This window comes from Heterodontus francisci, chromosome 40 (genome assembly GCF_036365525.1).
Source record: "Heterodontus francisci isolate sHetFra1 chromosome 40, sHetFra1.hap1, whole genome shotgun sequence".
Taxonomy (NCBI): Eukaryota; Metazoa; Chordata; class Chondrichthyes; order Heterodontiformes; family Heterodontidae; genus Heterodontus; species Heterodontus francisci.
The window spans coordinates 8,732,771-8,747,235 of NC_090410.1; the positions used below are offsets into that span (position 1 = coordinate 8,732,771).

The 14,465-nt window shown below is 45.2% G+C and overlaps 1 protein-coding gene across 1 annotated transcript; it reads right to left on the reverse strand.

Annotated features, from left to right (window-relative positions):
• Window positions 1-2,484: 2,484 nt before the first annotated feature.
• On the reverse strand, window positions 2,485-13,748 carry LOC137353047 (sphingolipid delta(4)-desaturase/C4-monooxygenase DES2-like). Its single transcript, XM_068018984.1, has 3 exons — window positions 13,608-13,748; window positions 4,542-5,284; window positions 2,485-3,912 (listed from the first exon to the last, which is right to left on the reverse strand). The coding sequence occupies exons 1-3, from the start codon at window positions 13,687-13,689 to the stop codon at window positions 3,769-3,771; spliced, it is 969 nt and encodes a 322-aa protein (XP_067875085.1). The 5' UTR covers window positions 13,690-13,748; the 3' UTR covers window positions 2,485-3,768.
• Window positions 13,749-14,465: the final 717 nt, after the last annotated feature.

Here is a 14,465-nt window from a genome sequence, read left to right on the forward strand (position 1 = left end):
GCTGCTTTCCTCCCATACGTGTGAACTGAGACTTTGGCTGTCTGTTCCAGTGGCTGCAGTAGACGATTAAGGATCCTGTGGCATTTGAAGAGCAGAACATTCTCCTGCTGCCATCACCAACATGAAGCATTGCTGTTTATGGGACCTTGACTGTGCACAAAATCACTGTTAATGTGTCACTACACTTCAGTCATTTGTTGTATATCAAGTACTTTAGACCATGTGCCTAGGAGCTAAACAATTTATTTCATAGGCTGTGGGCGTCACTGGCAAGGCCAGCATTTATTGCCTATCCCTAATTGCCCTTGAAGGTGGTGGTGAGCTGCCTTCTTGAACTCCTGCAGTCCACATGGGGTAGGTACACCCACAGTGCTGTTAGGAAGAGAGTTCCAGGATTTTGACTGACAGTGAAGGAACGGCGATATGTTTCTAAGTCAGGATGGTGTGTGGCTTGGAAGGGAAGTTGCAGATGGTGGTGTTCTCATGCATCTACTACCCTTGTCCTTCCAGATGGTAGAGGCCATTTCATAGCCTAAACAAACCAAATCTGACACTTGTGTAAATATTAGCGTAGGTGACAAAAAGGTTAGTCAAAGGTTGATTTTATGGAGCATCTTATGAATACAGTGAGAGGTTGAAGGAGGGAATTTTGAGTATAGAGTAATAGTTGTACAGCATAGAAACAGGCCCTTCGGCCCACCATGTCCATGCCGACCATAATGCCAATCTATACTAATCCCACCTGCCTGCATTAATTCCATATCCCTCTATGCCTTGCTCATTTCAAGTACCTGTCCAGATACCTCTTAAATGTTGCTACTGTTCCTGCCTCCACCACCTCCTCAGGCAACTCATTCCAGATACCCACTATTCTTTGTGTGAAAAATTTACCCCTTTGATCCTCTTCCCTCTCACCTTAAATCTATGCCCTCTAGTTTTGGTCACCCCTACCATGGGAAACAGACTCTGGCGATCTAATCTATCTATGCCTCTCATAATTTTATATACCTCTATCATGTCCCCTCTCAGCCTCCTTCGCTCCAGGGAAAACAGACCCAGCCTATCCAATCTCTCTTTATAACTCAAGCCCTCCAAACCAGGCAACATCCTTGTGAATCTTTTCTGCACCCTCTCTAGCTTAATCACATCTTTCCTGTAATATGGCGACCAGAACTGCACACAGTACTCCAAATGCGGCCTAACCAATGTTATGTACAACTGCAACATGATGTCCCAACTCTTATACTCAATGCCTCTGCCGGTGAAGGCAAGCATGCCCATACGCCTTCTTCACCACCCTGTCTACCTGTGTTGCCACTTTCAGGGAACTATGCACTTGCACCCCAAGGTCTCTCTGCTCAACACCCTCCAGGGCCCTGCCATTCACTGTATATGTCCTGACCTGGTTTAACTTCCCAAAATGCATCACTTCACACTTGTCTACGTTAAATTCCATTTGCCAATTCCATGCCCACTTTCCCTGTTTATCTATATCCTGTTGTAACCTTAGACAACCTTCTTCACTGTCCACTATACCACCAACTTTGATGTCATCTGCAAACTTACTAATCATGCCCCCTACATTCACATCCAAGTCATTAATCTATATGACAGACAACAGAGGGCTCAGCACCGATCCCTGTGGCACACCACTGGTCACCGTCCTCCAATTTGAAAAACAACCCTCCACTACCACTCTCTGCCTCCTATCACTAAGCCAATTTTGTATCCAATTGGCTAGCTCACCCTGGATCCCATGTGTTCGAACCTTCTGGACCAGCCTACCATGTGGGACCTTGTCAAAGGCCTTGCTAAAGTCCATGTAGGCAACGTCCCTCGCCCTGCCCTCGTCAATCCTCTTGGTCACCTCCTCGAAAAACTCAATCAAATTGGTGAGACGTGATTTCCCACGCACAAAGCCATGCTGATTATCCACCTTAATGTGCTTCAAAACCTCCAACACCTTCTCCTTTGTAATGTATTGTTCCCCCCCGGGATATCCTCTCCCTTTAGGGCCCAGGCTGAAGGCGCAACTAATAATCGGGGACGCAGAAGAGGTCAGAATTGGAGGAGTGCAGAGATCTCGGAGGGTTGTGGGGCTGCGGGAGATTGGGAGGTGCGAGGCCGTGGAGGGATTTGCAAACCTGGAATGTAAATTTTAAATTTGAGACTTTGCCAGATCAGGAGCCAAAGTAGGTCAGTGAGCACAGGGTAGTGAGAGATCAGGATTTAGTACAAATTAGGTTACAGGGTAGCTGGATTAGCTAGCTATTTAACCCCTCCCTAAAACAAAACAATTGCGATTAATGGTAAATGTCTCTTTACTTTTCTGTGGTTGTATTTAAAACAGTGGACTGGGCTAATGCAGTTGCTCAGTCATAGACTGATGTTGGGTTCACTCCCCTGACTCATTTTAAGCCCATTAACTCACCCCAGCCAAGTTTCTACTAAAGTCATTCCAAACATAATGCAAATATGATCCATTTTAATTTAATTTGTTACATTTCACAATGTTAAAACAGAGTATTGAGTTGTAAAATGCAACTCACAACCCATTTATCATCTCAACTTTTCTTCTTCGCCTGATTAACACCTCATTCGAAGCAGACCCCTGTCACATAAAAACTTAGCCGAGTGTCAGGGGGATATTAAACAGTGCATCACTACAAGCAAACCCTACTCCACCCTCACACTTGCTGTTTCTAGTGGGGTGGGGTGGAAGGAGGAGTCATTGGATAGCAAATCAGGAGCAGGAACTCTAGACAACTGTTTCCTTCTCTCAGGAAGGAGGCTGAACACCCAAAGATCAAGCTGGGGAAATTGATAATTGAGCATTCCCCCCACCCCTCAAAAAAAAAGCCAAACTCTGTCCTTTTGAGAGCCCATCCTGTGCCGAAAGGGCACCTTGTATGGGTGGTCCATACCCTGCACATGTGACAAGCCAAAAAATAAAGTAAATTATTTGGCCTAAGTGGGTTGTTGTATATTTCAGTGCTCCACCTATTGTGTGCCCATTGGCTTGTGCTGATGTGCAACCACTTTCTGAAGAGCCCCCGAGTGGCAATCCCATTTCCACCAGCTGAAGGAATCCAGTCACTGGGGCACTGTTAGCACCAGGATTTACACAGTTCACTAACTGGTGTTAGTCATAAGCATTCTGGAGCTCGGAGCAGGCTTGTGCTGTTTTAATCGCTGAGGTGGGTCTGTCCCACTAAGGCCACTGCTGTGATATTTCATGTGGCGATGCAATTTAAATAAGCAAATCCTGAGGGGCTGCTCGAGTCTGGGCTGTGAGGAGAAACCAGCAGTCAAGGACTGGCTCCTGCTGAAGTGCAGTCCACATGAGTAGACAAGACTGAGATACACGAATAGCAATAACTCAATGTATTAATATGAGCCTCAATCTTTCCCACCAGTGACAGTACCCCCACTGTAATACAGTGACAGACCTGTGTCCCACCAGCGTTATACACTTCAAAATACTTTCTCCAGACTAGGTTGGAAGGACACAGTCTAGATTTATTGTAGTGTTTGGACACTGATGGTTTTTTCACAAGCATCATCACATTTTACTGAAATGCTGGAGTAATCACCCAGAATGGAGCTGAAATACAAAGTGTTGTCTATTGTGAAAAAAGCCAATCATGGCCACAGAACTTGGTTTGAGATGTCAGTTCATGGGAAATAGTCAAATAATGATTTGCTCTAATACTAAAGCTATTTTTGAGGGGGGAGGGTGGGAATGAACCGTGAGGCTGGAATAAGTGTTCACTGCTCCTTCACCAGCTTACACACTCGCTTGACTCTGGAGAATGGCCCAATGCTGTCACAGAATACAAAATCCCACAGGACTCGAAGCCAGGAACTGTGTTGGGGCAAGTTCTCGTAATACTCGGGTGCTATCTTCTTAACCTAAAACAAAGAAACCGAGTTACAAATGGGAAATTCTCAATTTTTGCACGCGTTGGACATACCACACATTCACTGCCCTCCCCACCACCTCAACATCAGAAGCTTGGCTGGTAGAATCTGCCCACCCTGCTGCACTTCTTGAACATCTGATCCTAGTCCCAGAACACCTCAAATCCTCCTGCAGCACCCCCTCCCCAACCCCAAAGTTGGCCACCTTCCTGTGTGATTTCAGATAGCGAGTGTTGGCCGACTCGTTGAGAATACCCATCATCAATCGCCAAGACCGATCCCTTTCCTCACCCAAAACTAGCACATCGGAGTCAATGGATTGCAGGACAGATACCCAGCCCTCCAACCATATTGGCCAAGGGTGCCAAGCTTATTGCAACACCCCTAGTGCTGCCCTGACTGAAATCTAATAGAAATTTCAAAGCAGGTCTGTGCAGCTCCATTGGACCACGTATTTACTGACTGAACCAACGAGGGATCTCCCGTCAGCTTCAGGCTCAAGAATTGAGATTTTTTTTATTTACGCTCACAGTCTTAAAAAGACCATCTTAAATCACATTCTCAGTGAAACAACTAAGCAAAGACCGAGAAGGGAGAAAACGCTTTGAAAAGTCAGTTACCAAGGGCAGCTTGCTTCCAGGGATACTGGGGAAGTCGTGATGCTCCATGTGATATCCTACATTGAAGGTTAACCAGTTGAGGGATCCGTAATAGGAGTAGGTTTCATATCCCTTCAGGAACATATAGTGCTCAGCGATGAAGTGTCCAGAGAATGGATGCAAGCCCATGCCCAACATGGAGCTAGCCAACATGTAAAACACTGGTTTTAGGCCCCAGGTGTAGTAAATGGCCAGGTCGTAACTCAGCTGGATGATTGCATTGACAAGCTCCATTTGTGTGATGGGCTTGGGATTGATGTAAAGCGGCCGCAGGACATAGAAGAGCGGCTGCAGGAAGAGCCAGATGATTTTACGGGCAGGAGTGCAGAAGAATTGGGCTTCGAACTCCGTGGGCACGTCCACGTCCAGACCTTCCCCTCCCAGGTACCGGTGGTGGTCTATGTGGTACTTCTTAAAAGAGGCGGAGTAGGGCATCCCGATGGGAAGGTTGGCAAATATGGCAAACCAGCGGTTCCACTTGGCATCTTTGTTGCCAAACGCCACGTTGTGAGAGATGTCGTGGATGGCAAGAGTCAGGGAATGGTTGATGCAGCCTCCTAGAACATAGGACCAGAACACTAGCCACTTCCAGGACAAATCCTTCACCAGATAACAAGAGACAAACTGAAGGAGAACCATCATGCTTACGATCCATTTTAAATGAGGATCTGGGGTCATGAGAGACTTAATCTCTGGGTATTTTGCTGTAAAAGGAGAAGAACCAACAATTACAGATAAGCCTAAGGAGGTATTTATAACACGTCAACTTCTATATATTGATTCCACTGAGATATATGGATTTATGTACAAAATATTACTCCATACATGCCCTTCTTCATGCAGCTAAGAGAGACGGAGAGGTTTAGGGAGGAAATTTCAGAGCTTAGGGTCGGTCCAGACAACTGAAGGCACAATTACCAACGGTGGAAGCGATTAAAATCGGAGATGTGCAAGAGGCAAGATTTAGAGGAGCGGAGGTTTGTGGAGCTGGAGGAAATTGGAGATATGGAGGGAGGGGTGGGGAGAGTGGCGAGGCAATGGAGCGATTTGAAAACAAGGATGAGAATTTTAAAATTGAGGCATTGCTGGACTGGGAGCCAATGTTGGTCAAGGGTTGATGGGGAGAACGGGACTTGGTCCGAGATAGGATAGGGGGCAGCAGAGTTTTGGATGGAAGTCTGTCTGTCTGTTTTGCCTGGTCTGTGGTAGGTGGTTAGTCAAGCCACTGCTTCAATAACCCCCCCCCCCCCAGGCCAGACTATCCAACCATGAAAGGCATCACAACTAAACAATACTGTTCTCATCCACTATCCATACAAGTATGCAACAAATCCATGCCTGGTTTCCAGTGGGGAGGCAGGATGCAGTAGATAAGTGATGAGAAAAAGGAACCCTTGTGGGCTTTTTCCTTCTATCCCAGTACTAGGGCACTGAGGCCACAGTTAGTTATTCCAGCAGAGATCCACTCAGTCAGACGAGAAACCCCAAGTTGACTTTGCTTTGTAGGGCTGAAGTATTAGTTCAGCCACCGGAGGAGCTCCTGTAGGAGTTAACCCACTGTGCCTGGGAGCTGGATTAGCATGTGAAAAGATCCCTTGGGTTAGTGACTACTTTTGATGTTAATTCAGCTCCACGAGTGTCAATTTATCTGTGTCTTCCCATGAAAGTTTTCTAGATCGGTTTTAGATCTCTCTCTTTTGAAGGGATCCTGATGCGTGGCTCTCTTCATGACGCCAAAACTTCAGCCCAATGAGCCATCTATAACCTTGGTCATGTGGCCCAATGACTCACTGAACCATCCACCACAAGACCAAGACACAACAGGCCACCTTTCATCCAAAACTCTGCCGCCCCGCATCCTAACTCGCACCAAGTCCCGTTCACCCAACACCCCCTGTGCTCACTGACCTACATTGGCTCCTGATCCAGCAACACCTCAATTTTAAAATTCTCATCTGTGTTTTCAAATCCCTCCTTGGCCTCGCCCCTCCCTATCTCTAACTTCCTCCAACCCCACAACCCTCCGAGATATCTGCGCTCCTCCAATTCTGGATTCTTTTACATCTGATTTTAATTACTCCACCATTGGCGGCTATGCCTTCAGTTGCCTGGGTCTCAAGCTCTGGAGTTCCCTCCCTAAACCTCTCAACCTCACAAGACGCTCCGTAAAACCCATCTCTTTGACCAAGTTTCTGGCCATCTGTCCAAATATCTTGTTGCCCGGCGTCAAGTTTTATTTGTTGACGTTCCTGTGAAACAAGTTATTTACACTGGTTTTACACTAACCAAGATTACTATTATTGAGCTGGAGGAGTAATGTGTGATTTTTTTTCTCCTTTACTAGCTAATTGAATTCTCCCTACTGAATATTATGCCTGTGGGGTAGCTGTGGTTTACACTAGCACCGGCCAAAGCCACAGATGAGGAAATAAGGATCTTTCTGGTCTGTATGACTAATACTGGATGGTAATTTGCCCACTGAGCAATCAAGGCAATCTCAATCTAGCACTTATCCTTGTTCATTAACAATTTATATCAGATGGTAGCACTATCGCTTGGGGAGACATAGTGGTAATGTCACTGGACTAGTAATCCACAGGCCCGGGCTAATGCCCTGGGGCACAGGTTCAAATCCCACCACGGCAGCTGGTGGAATTTAAATTCAATTAATTAATTTAAAAAAACCTCGAATTGAAAATTCATCTCAGCAACGGTGCCATGAAACTATCGATCATCAATTGTCGCTGAATGTCCTTTAGGGAAGGAAATCTGCCATCCTTCCCTGGTCTGGCCTACAGTGACTCCAGACCCACAGCAATGTGGTTGCCTCTTAACTGCCCTCTGAAATGGCCTAGCAAGCCATTCAGTTGAAGGGATGGGCAACAAGTGCTGGCCTGGGCCAGTGATGCCCACATCCCATGAAAAATAAAAATTTCTTGCTTGAGGGTTCAAGTCCCACTCCAAGAACGTGTGTACGAACTAAGGCTGACACTCCAGTGCCAGTACTGAGGGAGGTCCTGTCTTTTGGACGAGACGTTAGACTGTGGCCCCATCTGCCCTCTCAGGTGGATGCAAGAGGTCCCATGGTAGCATGTAGAAGAGGAGCAGGGGAGTTCTCCCCAGTGTCCTGACCATGTTGATCCCACAAACAAAATCACCAAAACAGATTAACTGGTCATCATCACACTGCTGTTTGCGCGAGCTTTGTGTGTGCACATTGGCTTTCCTACATTACAACTTCAAAAAGCAATTCATTGGCTGTAAATTGCTTTAGGATGTGTCAGGGACATGAAGGCTGCTAAATAAATGTGAGTCTCTCTCTGGCTTGTGCACTGACCCTCTCTTTGGAGGTACTGTGCCTTCAACCATTGAGGCCCCCAATCCAATCTCTGGAATTCTCTTCTTCAATCTTCCCACTCCTCATCCTCCAAGACCTTCCTTAAAAACCACCTTTTTAATTAAGCTCTTGCTTACTCCCAAATATCCTTTTGAATGCCCTTCAAATGAAGCACCTTGGGACATTAAAAAGGTGTTATATAAATGCAAATTGTTGTTGAAGCAATGATCATCCACAAGTTTCAAACCACTGCATTGGCACAACCTACACAGTCGAGCAGCTCTGGATTGGAAGTAAGAGATGGACAAATGTAAAACTAAAATGGAAACTAAAGCAGGCATGGCTCCTTTCACTGCTGAGGTAAGATATTGTCATTGTCAACAACAATGACTATATAACACCTTTTGGCATAGTAAATGCCCAAGGCACTGCACAGGTGCGTTATCAGAAAAATATTTGACACTAAGCCACAAGGATATATCAAGGCAGTTTTTATGGAAAGTCTTAAAAGAGGAGTAATGGAGAGATTTAGGGAGAGAATTCCAGAGCTTAAGGCCCAGCCACCAATGGTCGGGTGAAGGAAATGGGGGATGCGCACGAGGCCAGAATTGGAGGAGTGCAGAGATCTGAGGCTTGTAGGACTGCAGGAGATGAGAAAGGTAGGGACAGTGTGAGGGCATGGAGGGGTTTGAAAACAAGGATGAGGGTTTTACCTCAGCTGTATTGCTTTGTGATCAGAAGTGTGGGAGTGGGTGGATGAGTCTGGAAGGCAGAGAAAACAAAACATAGAAAATAAAGGAAAACGTTTGTCAGTGCTCAAGGGTATCTAATTCAATGCAAGGAGTATAGCAAATAAAGCAGATGAGCTGAGGGCACAGATAGACATGTGACAGTATGATATCATAGCTATTACAGAAACATGGCTTGAGGGGGGACAGGAATAGCAGCTCAACGTTCCTAGTTACAGGGTTTTCATGTGCGATAGGGAGAGGAATACGAAAGGAGGGGGCGTGGCAATTACATCTGTGAGGAGGGAAGATAGAAGGTTCATCAAATGAGACCATATGGATTGAGCTAAGGAACAAAAAAGGGGCAATCACACTGCTGGGACTTTACTATACACCCCCAGTCAGAGGGAGATAGAAGAGCAAATATGTAGGCAAATCATTGAGAAGTACAAAAACAATAGGGCAGTAATAGTAAGGGATTTTAACTACCCCAATATTAACTGGGACAGTTTTAGTGGTGAAAGGAATTGAGGGAGCAGAATTCTTGAGGTGCATTCAGGAGAAATTTTTGGTCAGCATGTAGCAAGTCCAACAAGAGAGGGCACAGTTTGAGACTTAGTTTTAGGGAATGAAGATGGGCAGGTGGAAGGAGTGGCAGTGGGAGAGTGTTTTGGTGGTAGTGATCATTATTCAGTCAAATTTAACATAATTGTGGAAAAGGGCAGAGATAGAACAGGGGTTAGAGTTCTCAACTGGGGCAAGGCCAATTTTACTTCACTGAGGAGTGATTTAGTGAAAGTGGACTGAAAACAGCTACTTGAAGGTAAATCAGTGTCAGAACAGTGGGAGATTCAAGGGGTTCAGGGTAGACATGTTCCCACAAAGAAAAAGGTTGAAATGGCCAAATCTAGAGCTCCTTGGACGTCAAGGAGCCTACAAAGTAAGATAAGGTAGAAAAAGTAAGCTTATATCCGACACAGAGAACTCAATACAACAGAAAGTCGAGAGGAGTATAGAAAGTGGAGGGGTGAAATCGAAAAGGAAATTAGGAAAGTAAAGAGAGGGCATGAAAGACTATTGGCAAGTAAAATCAAGGTGAACCCAAAGATGTTTTATCAGTACATTAAGAGTATAAGGAAAGATTGGATAGGCTGGGATTATTCTCCTTGCAACAGAGAAGGCTGAGGGGAAATTTGATTGAAATGTACAAAATTGTGAGGGGCTTGGATAGAGTGGAGGTGAAGGGTCTATTCACCTAAGCAGGGAGGTCAGTGACGAGGGGGCATAGATTTAAAGTGATTGGTAGAAAGATGAAGAAAAACTTTTTCACCCAGAGGGTGGTGATGGTCTGCAACTCACTGCCTGAAAGGGTGGTAGAGGCAGAAACCTCAACTCATTTAAAAGGTGTCTGGATATGTACCTCGAGTGCCGTAACCTGCAGGGCTACGGACCAAATGCTGGAAAGTGGGATTAGGCTGAGTGGCTCGTTTTTCGACCGGCGCAGACACGATGGACCCAGTGGCCTCTTTCCGTGCCGCAAACTTTATGATTCTAATAGGCTATGAAAATGTCGCCATTTTCACATCTTTTTGGAACATTTAACACCTGAGGAAACAGGCACAGAAACCTACGCATGCATGGTCACAGTTACTAGGAATGCAGTTTATGTGAGGCTGCAATCATTGCAAACCAACTTGCAGAACAGGTTTGGTAACTGCTGCTGCAGCACAGCAATACTGACAACAACCAACTCTTTACATTCAAAGCAGAAACCAACCCGTTGAGCAAGTTCAGCATGATTCACAACCAGGGCAGACCCTGAAACGTTTAATTATCTGAGAGAAATAGCACCGGGATAAAACAAAAGTGCAAGTTAACCCTTTCAGTACCAGTTACAAAACCATCTATTACTGTGGCGTTTTTTTGACACATCCCACCCATCAATTGTCTTCACTCCTATCTCAGGGACTCATTGGAAGAGGCTGACACTTCAATGCAGTACTGAGGGAGTGCTGCAGTGCCAGAGGTGCCGTCATTTGGATGAGACATTAAACCGAGACCCCCGTCTGTCCTCTCAGGTGGATGTAAAAGATTCCATGGCACTATTTCGAAGAGCAGGGGGGGTTAACCCCCACAGTGTGCTGGCCAATATTTATCCCTCAACCAATGCCACTAAGAAACAGATTAACTGGTCATTTATTTCACAGCTGTTAGTGGGAGCTTGCTGCGCACAAATTGACTGCTGGGTTTCCTATGTTACAACAATGAACTACACTTGAAAGAGTACATAATTGGCTGTACTGCTTTGGGACAAAGGTCAACAGACACATGGGGTCACCACCCCCTGCAAGTTCCCCTCCAAGCCATCCTGACTTAAATATATCGCCGTTCCTTCACTGTCGCTGGGTCAAGATCCTGGAACTCCCTCCCTAACAGCAGTGTCGGTGTACCTACACCCTATGGACTGCAGCCATTCAGGAAGGCAGCTCACCACCACCTTCTCAAGGGCAATTAGGGATGGGCAATAAATGCTGGTCTTGCCAGTGACACCCACATCCTATGAACAATATAAGAGAGAAAGGTTCTATATAAATGCAAGTTCCTTCTCTCTCTAGCCAATTTAGCCCCAAGGTTGCTCCACCGTTCAACTCATTCATAGCTTATTTATGCTAACTCTTATTTCCCCATCTTTGCTCCACATCACATAACTAAGAAAATAAATCTATCAATCTCAAGTTTGAAAGCTCCAATTGTGCCCCAGCACCCACAACCTTTTGAGATACCAGGAGATCAGCTAACTTAGCACTGCTCTGAGGCTAAATATGGGTCAGAACACTGAGCTATCATTCTGGTCTTCAGAAAGGAATAGCCCATACTTGGGTAGGGTTCTGATAATCCTTTTCGAGTGACTGTTGGGACATTTCTAAGCAATAACCTGGATTTCACTGGGGATGCAACCACTGGAGCGCTGCTGGTTTTGCCATTCGTTACCGTAATGACAGAAGAACTGGCGCTGTCCAGCACTTTTCACATCGTGAGCTTGAGGAGGTGAATGGCCTTCTCCTTTTCCTAGCTCAGCTTACTAATTGCTTACATTCTCTGCACTTCACAGTAATTCACTGAAGCATTAAAATGCACCAAAAAAATCTTGCATTTATATAGTGATTTTCATAACCACTAGATGTCTCAAAACACATGACAGCCAATGAACTACTTTTGAAGTGTCGTAATGTAGGAAACGCAGCAGCCAATTTGTGCACAGCAAGCTCCCACAAAACAGCAATGACTAGATAATCTGTTGTTGTGATGCTGATGGAGGGATGAATATTGGCCAGGAGAACTCCCCTACTCTTCCAACTACGTTCAACTGAGAGGGCAAACAGGGATTCGGTTTGACATCTCATCCAAAAGCCAGCACCTCCAACAGTATTGCACTGGGAGTGTCAGCTTAAGTTTTTGTACTCAAGTCCAGGAGTGGGGCTCAAACCCAGAACCTTGTAACTCACAGTGCTACCACGGCTGACAAACAAGAAGGTGGTTGTGTAAAATTCTATAAAGATGTATTTTCTCAGACAGCAAGTGCTGATAATGGTTCTGCTGTTGCCATTTACACCTCCTCTAGACCCATCTTTTGTTTGTTAACTTGTTCCATCATCCCTTATAAGCATTTGCTTATAAAATGTTAAATTTCTGACCTTTTGTTAGTACTGGATGAAGTTAGTGACCGGATACCAGAGGGCACAGATTTCAGATCATTGACAAAAGAACCAGAGACAACTCGAGGACAAGCTCTTTGACACAGTGAGTGAGTAGGATCTGGAATGGAATGCACTGCCTGAGAGCCTGGTGGAGGCAGGTTCAATCATGGCTTTCAAAAGGGAATTGGACAAGTACTCAACAAAAAAAAAAAAATTGCAGCGATATGGAGAAAGAATGGGGGTGTGGAATTAACTGGATTGCTCTTCTAAAGAGAGAGTGCAGACTTGATGGGCCAAATAGTCACCTTCTGAATTAGGAGTCAGTATAGGTCAGCAAGCCCAGGGGAGTTGGCATTTGTTAGCACACGGTTAGCAGCAGTTTGAATGACCTCACATTTACAGAGGGTGGAACAAATGGACATTAAAGATCCCACAGCATTATTGGAAATGTTTTTGGGGTGGGGGGGAGAAAGAGAGCAACTGGTCATCCGACTCATTGCTGTTGGTGGGATCTTGCTGTGCAGTGAATGCTGTTGTATGGCAGCCAATCACAGAATTTCAGGGCAATTTCCCCAAGACACTAGTTCCTGTCGCCACTGTATAGGGAAATAAGCAAAACAGCTGAGTTTTTCTTTATTTAAACAGGAACCCTTTCACACCCTCTTACCTATTTCACAAATTTCCTGCTATCTTGCTGCCCCCAATAGTCCACGAAAAGACCCCCTTGTTGACCAATTAAACACTCGGCCTCTTCTCTTACACCCTCTGTAAACTGACAGATTCCTCATTCATAGGTCAGGCATGATAATTGCGAGTATCAAACACCCAACCCGAGGGCCTTTTCCATTAAAAGGCTGGAGTATTTTATCTATCGGCCCATACACTCCATAGGCGGATTGCCTTTAAGACTTAACCAAAGGACGTCCTGGTGAGAAACTTTGAAAATGTGACATTGTTTTCAAAAACTTTAAAACACAGTTTCTTTACAATCCCTGCAAACTAGACCGAATTACAAGTCAAGGAACCACAATGAGATCGAGTTACTCAAAATTAACAAACTTCAAACTCCAGGGCAGGTGTCGCGGAGGGGAGAGGTAACAACATTTGAAAAATAGATTGACATATGTATTATTACAATTAACACATAGCTCGAAAGCTTTTTTATATATTAAAAAAAAAGCAAGATGAGTCAATTTATGCAAAACTTTTAAAGGAAGACAACAAAAAAAAGCTTGGAGAAACTTTTGCTGTCACTTTTATTTACCTAGAATTTCTTTCCTCCTGTCCGTATGTGGCTGCTCGGTATAAACCCACTCAAAATTACCACTTGGAGTCTTGTTGCCCATCTCCCCTGTCCGTTACAGTCCTGAACAGTCTAAAACTTGTTGCATTGAAGGCTTCCTCATTCACCTGGGGGGGGGGGGGGGGGGGAGAGAGAAACGCCCCTAACTTACGACTTAGTCACAGTCATTTTTGAGCTCCTCCCCCGTCAGCCCAACCTTAATAGCAATATGCAACTCAAATAGAATGCAGCTGCACAGGGGTTGCCAACTCCTCCAGGATTGCCCTGGAGTTTCCAGCTCTGCACTGTCAGCAAAATCCAGGGAGGAAAATCATAGGGACATTTTTAAAAAATCTTTCAACATTTTTTTGTTTATTCATTATAAAAAGGTACTGGAGATGGGGGAAAGGCAGGGGGGACAGTTGGAGGTGGGAGCTCATGCTCCAGGAATCCATCCAACCAGAGTTGGCAACACTATTGTTGGGAGCCAGAGGTGAGAAGACATCTAAATTTGTCCCAGCAGTGTATGAGGGGGGGCATTTTACATCAGACAGGGGGCAATTGCTGTTGCTACTGGACTAGTAATCCAGAGAATGAGAGTTCAAATCCCAGTTTGGGAATTTCAATTCCGTTTGAAAGATCTGGAATTCAGGGGCTGGTCTCCGTAAAAGTCACCCTGAAGCCAGGAGATTGTCATAACCAACTGGTTTGTTAATGTCCTTTAGGGAAGGAGCTCTGCTGTCCTTACCTGGTCTGGGCCTATATGTGACTCCAGACGTGTTTGACTCTTAGCCCTCTAAAGTGCCCTAGCGAGTCACACTGTTGTATTAACAGGCTACA

Bases quoted from the DNA above. Each gene is read 5' to 3' on its own strand.
- LOC137353047 (XM_068018984.1), bottom strand. From the start codon at position 13,689: ATGGGCAACAAGACTCCAAGTGGTAATTTTGAGTGGGTTTATACCGAG. The intron at 5,285-13,607 runs GTAAATAAAAGT...CTCCTTTTACAG, and splicing joins CAGGAGGAAAGAAATTCTAG to CAAAATACCCAGAGATTAAG. The intron at 3,913-4,541 runs GTAACTGACTTT...TCTTTGTTTTAG, and splicing joins CTGGAAGCAAGCTGCCCTTG to GTTAAGAAGATAGCACCCGA.